Consider the following 8,447-nt stretch of genomic DNA (forward strand, 5'->3'; position numbering starts at 1 on the left):
AGAACAAAAATATTTTCAAAATTCTTGAGAGAGGGTTCATGTCAAGTAGATTGTTAGTTCAGTGAACTTTCCTTATAGGCATTTATCCAGCATCTGCTTCAGCAGGTGTGGCTCAGAGCACAGTCTTGGCCCCTTAACACTTTTTGCAACGACCAGAGCTGAGAAAAGGTTTTTGAGGGGTATCTATCATGGTCTCCATTTTATAGTTATAGAACTGAAGTTCAGATAGATTTAGTAACTTATTCAGGACCCCAAGGATCATAAATCATAGAGTTAGAACTTGAACACAGGTCTAATTTCAGAGTCCGTGTTTGACTCTCCACCACCATAGTCCCTCTAGAATTTGACCTTGGCCTTACAAGCTACTGAGCGCTAGAACTCAAATTTGAACACCCCTCTGTCTAAGAACCAGTGCTGAGGAAGGAGTACAGAAGTATAAGAATCTTGCCTTTTAGACACTTTTTGGAGAGGAGAAAGGTAAATGTATACAAGACAGTTATTAGTACAGGATAGCACATAATAATAATGGATAAATTGCATAAGTGCTTCAGGAGAGTAATTTTGTGTCTGAGTTCAGAAAGCTGTGCTATAATTACTGCCATTTCCAGTGTTATGACTTTATATTATGTATAATGAATATGGAAATGCATTGCAATGTTTTTATTTCAAGAACTTTATTGTACTGCAGTTGTACAGTATAATTAAGAGGAGAAGGGAGTCATCAAGGCTGGAATATCTCAGATTTCCATGTCAGAAGTGAATTTAACTTGAGCAGTGGGTGGTTTGGGCTTTGTATGGAGTAACATAAGGAAGAAAAACATTTCAAGAGAGAAAAATCATAAGAAAAAGAGGTTAGATTTGTAATGAGAATGCTGTGCTAGGGAGTCATGGAAATGAGTTAGGTAGGATAGAGTTAGATATTGGGCTGTGGTTGACCCGGGCATGAGTGGCATGAAGAATGTGGTATTAAATAAGGACATACATTTTGTTTCTTTGGGGGTGCCTCATGGCCTCATAGTTCTCTAGCTGTCATTGGTGTTTGGGGTACTCCAGATTATGTTTTAATGTGGAGATTGGGTCTCCCAGGGCTGGAGGAGAGTCTCAGGCAGGTGATGGGGCTGGCCGGTCTGACCAACTTCTCCGTGAAAATGTATTTCACTCCCTAGGTAATGACTTCAGATGGCACAGTGCTCCCCATTGCTTTGCTCAGTGTCTGTACCGCACATGTCCAGTGCCCGCCACCCTTCCTTGCTTTGAGAGCCACATCTTTGGCAAGTTGGGCTCGTTTTCCAGGCCCCTGCAGAACCTCACATCAGATCCACTACTCGCCTGCCAGCTCAGAAGGCAAATGGAACGAGGTGGCTCTTAGCTTGAAAGTTACTCCTTGATGACAGACCTCCTCTTTCCTTCGAGACCATCGTGGTTATTCTTTTATTTTTAAAATGTTACTTTCATTTTTAACACAGGATTACATGAATATAGCTAAAAATCATGCTATCGAGAGATTTCTTGATTGTCCTCTGCCATTTTCTTGCCCATCCTCCACTTTTCACTCCAATATAAATAGTCAACTCTTCTACTTGTCTCCTCTAGTATTTACCTCCCCCCTTTAAAATAATATACCTACGTTGCTAATTTTTTATTATTTGTTTGAGATACCTTTTGACTTCTCGTTGAATAGGATTTGAGCTCTTAATCTCCTTATATTCTTTGCTACCTTCATCCTCTTAATGTAGTCACAATCAGATTTTTTGGTCCCATTATCAATTAGCATTTACTTTGACTGTGCAGATGTTCAGTGCAAAGCTCTGCGGTTTACATTCTCTTTTTGTACAATTTTTGTTTTCCCCTAGCAAACATTTGCTTTGCTTTTTTCAGCTGCCAAGTATTTTTACCTTTTACATAGCCCCAATCCTTTCTGTGTAGCTATCAGATCTGTCAATCAACTATTAATATTATTTTCCAAATGTTTGATTCTATAAGATAATCTATGCATTTTCTTTCTTTCCTGGGGCCCAGGGCAGATGAGATGCCTGCCACACAGCTGTCATCCTGGGCCTTGATTTCATTTTAACTTACCACACCTTTACTAGGAGGTGGGAGCCAGCAAACAAGATTTCTGGTGCAGTTTACCTCGTGCCTTATACTCCCACCCCACCCCATCCCGGACCCCAAAATCTCCATGTGTGGTTCTTTGAGAATTTGATGAAAGCTCTGAACACTCTCCCTAGGAAATTAAATGTACAAACTAATTCGCATGTAATTTTTTGAATGTCTGAAGATGTTTATGTAACTTTTATATACTACTTTCAGAAATGTAAGCCTAGCAACTGTAGAATTCCGAATAAGCCTTTAACAGATTAACTCTAATATTACAGTAAAAGTCCAACTCTAACCATAGTACCCAAACATTTCCTATTTTTTTAAATTAATTAATTTTAATGATGACATTGGTTAACAAAATTCAATAAGTTTCAGCTGTACGCTTTAACAGTAAGGCATATATATATTTACACTCTATGTTCGCCTGCCATAGTTAGATTTCTTTCTGTCACCACATATTTGACCACCTTGACCCTGTCTACCTCCTCCTTCCCTGCTTCCCCCTACCTTCTGGGAACCACTAGTCTGTTGTCCATGTCCATGAGTCTCTGTTTGTCCTGTTCATTTGTTAATTTTAGGTTTATATCCCACATATAAGTGATATCATGTGATTTTTCAACTTTTTTAGTCTGGCTTATTTCACTTAGCATGATTATCTCGAGGTCCATCCATGTTGTCGCAAATGGCAGTATTTCATCTCTTCTTATGGCTGAGTAATATTCCATTGTATATATGTACCACAGCTTCTTTATCCAATCATCTATCGTAGGACACTTCGATTGCTTCCAACATTTCCTATTTTTAACAATAAATAATTCTTGTTGAGTGTTTCTTAATATTTGATAGAATGAATCAGTTTCCAAAATTTTAATGACGTGAATTTTTGGCCATTTGGAATCACTTCTATTCCAAGATGTTACATTTTGCTACCTTTGTTCATTTATTTTCCTCTCCAACTGTTCTATATATCGATGTAGCTAAGAAGGATAAGTTTCTCCTGGCAGCACTCTGAATATTTGTTGAGTTGAATTGAAGTGAATGAGGAGCTGCTTTCCTACCAGCGTGCTATCACCTACATGGCAACTCCCAATTAAAGAGGCACTATAGAGAGATGCTAATCTTCCTAATGAACAGGTGCCTTCTGGGGTCATTGGCAAGAGGGGCTTTTCCAACTGTGTGGAAGAGAATGTACCATCATATGGTCACTCTGTAATTGAGATCCCGTGAAAACAAACTTCCAGGGACTATACTTAGAATTTGATTGTATTGAATATTGTTGAAGTATAGTCTGTGATTTGTGATTGTGATGCTTCTGTGTTTATCTACTCATTGAGTAGCTGCTGTTCACCAGGCAATGGCAGATTGAAGTAGCATATGACCTATATTCTTAGTCCTCAGAGATTATTTTCCATTTATTCATTGTGAATAATTAAATTATTAAAAAATGAAAGACTGGATTTAACTAAATGTCATCTTCTAAAAAATGTCAAGATAATTGAGTTTTTACCAATGTATGGCATTTGAATTGGCATTTTCTAACTTAAATGACCTGATAGTTGTTTTCTCAGATTCCCTAATATACTTTGTCGATCTTAGGACAATAGCAAGTGTTTTCAGCCAATATTATTCAGCTAGACTATAATAGAAACAATATAGCAGTCTTTACTTCACCCTTCCTTAAAATCATCAATAATATTAACATCATTTAGGTTAAAAATAAAAAGATGATGCTGTCCCTTCAGAATTTTAAACCAATTTCATTTGGAGAGCTTTTCTTTGAAAGTAGCCCAGTAGCATGAGGAACGAGCCGTGTGAATATTTTACAGTCGGCATTTAGTATGTGGTACTTGGGATGTGAGGACAAGTGAAAGTGTCAGAAACCTTATGAAAGGAGAAACTCTTCACCAGGCATCTTGACTTTGGATATAGGGCCCAAGGCAGTAGAATATTTGAGTGGAAAAGCCATTAGGATGTTAAAATACTGATGTGAAATGAAACTTTAAAAGAAGTTTGAAAATAAATAGCAAGAAGTAATGACAAACTGCCAAACTTAATGTGAAAGTAAATTTTTGACAAACAAAAGGCAAATTTCTGGCACTTTTTTTTTTCCCCCCAAGAAAATTTTGTGTTTAATCTATGAACACATTGGAGGGTTTGAGTAATACATTTTGCTCAGTTAAAAAAAAAAGTTGGATATGATGGCCAATTTTACTTTTAAGTAGCTCCACTATGTTTTAGGATAATTCTCCAATGATAGATATGAATCAGTTGATTGTTTAACGAGGTTGTGGAACCTAACACTGAAGCTCATTCATGCAGAATTTAATATTCTAATGCTGATGACAGCTGTTTTCCCTGGTTATAATAAGTTACCGTATCTAATGCGTGCACACACATGCGTGCTGGAGACTCAATTTTAAAATGAAACATGCCACTGCAGAGAGATCTGTGGCTTTGTTGTAGAGAATGCATATTTTTCCTAAGCTCAAGCTGAGACTTTTAGGATGCCTGGTGGAGACGCCGCTGCTAGATACTGCATGCAGCCCCTTCAGGTGATGCGCGAACTCTCCAAGCTCCGACTCTTGCCTGTCTTTCCAACTTCATCTCCGCAGCAGTGTTCGCCGCTGCAGATCCTCGGGTTCCCAGAGGGTGCTCTGTTTTCAAGCTTCCCTCCCTTACCTGTGCTCTTTCTTCTCGACCTGCAGCATCTTCCTCTTCACTCTATGCCTGATCCTACTTATCCTCCTGAGCGGGCTTCCTTCCCCTCCCACCTAAATTAGTGGTCCCTATCTGTTCTTCTTGAACATCTTGTCCACACCCACACATTGGTCATGCTCAGTTTGCCTGTTTCACCAATCTCTGCCCCCAGTTAGACTGTCAGTTCCTTTATAGGCGGTGAGGTATGTTCAGGTTTGGGTCGCCATTGCCGAGTGCCCTGCCATACTCAGTGCGATGGCTTCCTTTCATGGGAAGAACTGTAGAAACGTTGCCTCACCTCAGACAGGGCCTGTACCGAGTTATCGTGGGTGCTGCTTTCCCTTTGGGCAGGGCAGCAGCTGAACATTCGCCACGACTCTGGACCTTGGGTAATGCTTGAAGTGTGAAGTACTTAGGCCACAGGCACAATGTCACCATTTCTTTTGGGAACAGAGGCTGTGAAGCAGACAAGACCAATTCTCAGGCCTGTCAACATAGCTCATGTGGTGCTGTGACAATTATCCACTTACCACTTTGCAGCTCCAAAGTCCTTCTCAACCTAATTGGAGCTGGGCCTCGTAAATATTTCCCCTCTGCAGCCACCCCATGATGCCTTGTCAGTGGAAGTCACTGGAGGAGGGGAGAGGCTTTCTTTTCCTGGTTCCTCTGTGCACCTGCAGAGTATTTGGATCCTCTTGGCAGCGCCCCCTGGGGCAAATGGGGGACAGCAGCAGCGACGCCTGTTGACAGCCCTCCCAGCACATACACCCTCTTAGTTTCCAGGGCACGTGGCACCTCCCCGTGAACGGCTTCTAGAAGGTGGACAGCACCTTGCAGCAGCTTCCCAGCATCCCGGCAGGCAGTTCTTTACATGCCAGCCTCAGCCTGCTGCTTGTGAACCAGCTCTGGCCTGGTTCAACCCAGAAAACTTTTCTACCAACCCCAGCCCCTCCAGTGATGTTCGATTCCCAGGCTCAGGGAGGCCCCTTTCCAAGTTGGTCGTCCTTGTGTACCCTCACTCGGCACTAATATCCATTAGAGTCTGTTTTTTCCCCACTTAGCTAGTTCTCCTCCAATCCCCTGTTAATAATTTGTTATCAAACTTTCTCTGTTCAAATTACTGGGTGGTTTCCATCTCCAGATTGGACCATAAGCAGTATCCATGCCCTCTGCCTAGCATACCAGGCTCCATTTCCCAACCAAATGAACTGTACAGATTCTCCAAGGGCCAGCCTAACCGATGCTTCGGTCATTTATTCCATCTCCTAAGTTCCTGCCATAGAATAGACGCCGGACCCTATATCTCTGGACTTCAGCCCAAAGGGATCTCCCAGACTGGAGGAGAGAAAGCTGAGTAATGGCGTGTGTTCAGTTAGAGGGGAGACGAGGGGACGGGAGGCTGGTTGGGGCAGTAGGTTATGACAAAAAGAACAGAAACTTAGAAATGTTTAGTATTGTCCCTCTAGGAGTTAAAGGATAGATAAATGAAAATTCATGAAATTGATAAACATTTACCACTTTAAGTGATGTCCATAATAGAAAGAGTAACACTGTGGTTTTGTTTTGTTCATTTGCAAATATTCTTTCTCTTTCTACAAAGCACTTGAAGTGGATATGGTTTTAGTTCATCTCATCTATGAATTCCTAAGGGCAAGAACTGTCTTTTACTTTAATTATCTTGTACCCACAATGCATGTCACATAGTAGGTGCATAACAAATGTTAGTTGACTGTTTAAAGGCTAATTATATTGAGTTGGTGTTCTCTGTTTTGTTTTTTATTCTAAGAAAGCCAAAATTGGCCAATGTTTTCTCATATCGACAGTTCATAAACAATTATAAGTAATTGTACTTCTACTGAAATGTGAACAGAGAGGTTATCAATTAATACTGGTTCTATTTGTTCCTCAGCAACCATTCACAGATACTATCTGCCATTTCAGGTGTACATCCAGCAGTGTGTTAGGTACTTTATAGACCTCTAATTATCAGGTATCCCTATTTTACAGATATGGAAATCGAGGTTAAGTAACTTAGCCAAGACCACACTGGTAAGGTGGGCCGAGCCAGGCTTTGAGTCCACATTGACACCAAAGCCCTCGCGTGTAGCGCTCTCCCACCTGGATCTCGCAGGAGTGACTCTGCAGTCACTCGGGCGCCTGCCCTTGTGTGTGCACATGTACATGACACCTGGGAGCCTTTTTCCTCTTCAGAACCACCGCTACCTCCTTCCTACTCCTAGACACACAGCCCTCTGGCCCTCCAGGCACCATGACATCCAGGCACATGTGAACAGGGTTTGGGAAACTCTGTAAGGACCAAAGTTTCTTCCTGTTTGCTTTCTTAAGGAATCAAAAAGCCTCTCATCAGAGTCTAGCCACTTGCCGGACAATTGGAATTGGTACAGGTTATGGAAAAAGTTTGATCGCACAGAAGTTCAATTGAAGTTAGAGCTCAGGGGAACATACATGTACTTTTCAATGCTAATCCTTGTTTTCTCTTATTCTCCTCAGGTGCTGTTGCCCCCGTATGATGATGCCACTGTGAATGGCGCTGCCAAGGAGCCGCCACCACCTTATGTGTCTGCCTGAGCCTACAAGTGGGGAGGAGCTGAGAGCATGAGCTTGACTTTTCAGATATCAGAGCAATAGTCCTTTAATTTCAATCCTGAGACGAGCTCTCTGAGTTTATTTGTTGCTGAAATGCTACAGTTTAAAAATGTAGATGTTAAGTTGAAACCCTCTGTAGTTTTAAACATATACTTTAGCTAGAGCACTGTGATAGATTAACCATAGAGTTCTTTCTGTAGGGGTGGGACGCAGCGGGCCTTCGAGTCTCCCTGGACGTCTCTGGGCGCTGAAACTCCCAACAATCTGGATGAACCTTGAGTCAGAGAGGTCTGGTGTTGTACCTGCTAGACCCCAAAGTTGGGGACTTAGTCACATTTTTTTCCCTCTGTTCCCTCTGTCTCTTTCGAAAGTGTAAAATAAAATCAAAATTAGACAATACTTTTCTTAAGCCATTCCAGTGTGTAGAAGAAACCCTTTCGATGGCAGGAATGTTAATTGTGTGATCATTGCTCTAATTAGGTAAATACATATATATAAATAAAACGGGAATTTCCTTAAGATCTTTATGACTTAAATTCAGCAACAATTTGAATTTGCTGGTCAAGAATTTCGTCCATGGGCTAACTCGAGACATTTCTGCAGTCCCGGCAGCGAGAGAACAGTCACTGGCCATGGCTGCTCTTGCTCACCTGTGGCCGAGGTCATTGAGTGGTGTGTCTCACCCGTGTTAGAGGGGTGGAACTGATTTGTTTGGCACTTGGTATCTGGTGCTCCCTTTCTCCTGGTTTCCCACGCCCTCCCAGGGATTGGTACAGGTTATGGAAAAAGTTTGATTGGTACAGGTTATGGAAAAAGTCCTCTTTCACTAAATGTTCTGCCCTAGCCTGATTCAAGGAGGACAGTCATCTCGCTTTGTCAAGTGATACCTCTGATATGTATTTACCTAATAATATAAAAACGGTTTTCTCTTTCCCTGCAAGGAACATCCTACTACTTTGAATTTCCAAGTATGTGTACTCATCTTTTAAAATGAGTGTAAAACAGTCTTCAGAAAAATGAGGAGGGGTCTTTCCTTGTGG

At 41.4% G+C, this 8,447-nt stretch overlaps 1 protein-coding gene across 1 annotated transcript in view; it reads left to right on the top strand.

Moving 5' to 3' along the window:
* Positions 1 to 7,926, top strand: part of LAPTM4B (lysosomal protein transmembrane 4 beta) — a gene marked incomplete at its 5' end in the record, with an annotated part of 63,289 nt that extends 55,363 nt beyond the window's left edge. The window contains one exon of the mRNA XM_023538237.1: positions 7,312 to 7,926. Coding sequence (XP_023394005.1) covers positions 7,312 to 7,389 — 78 coding nt within the window. The remainder of the gene's footprint in view (positions 1 to 7,311) is intronic.
* Positions 7,927 to 8,447: the final 521 nt, after the last annotated feature.

This window comes from Pteropus vampyrus, unplaced genomic scaffold (genome assembly GCF_000151845.1).
Source record: "Pteropus vampyrus isolate Shadow unplaced genomic scaffold, Pvam_2.0 Scaffold215, whole genome shotgun sequence".
In the NCBI taxonomy this organism is placed as follows: domain Eukaryota; kingdom Metazoa; phylum Chordata; class Mammalia; order Chiroptera; family Pteropodidae; genus Pteropus; species Pteropus vampyrus.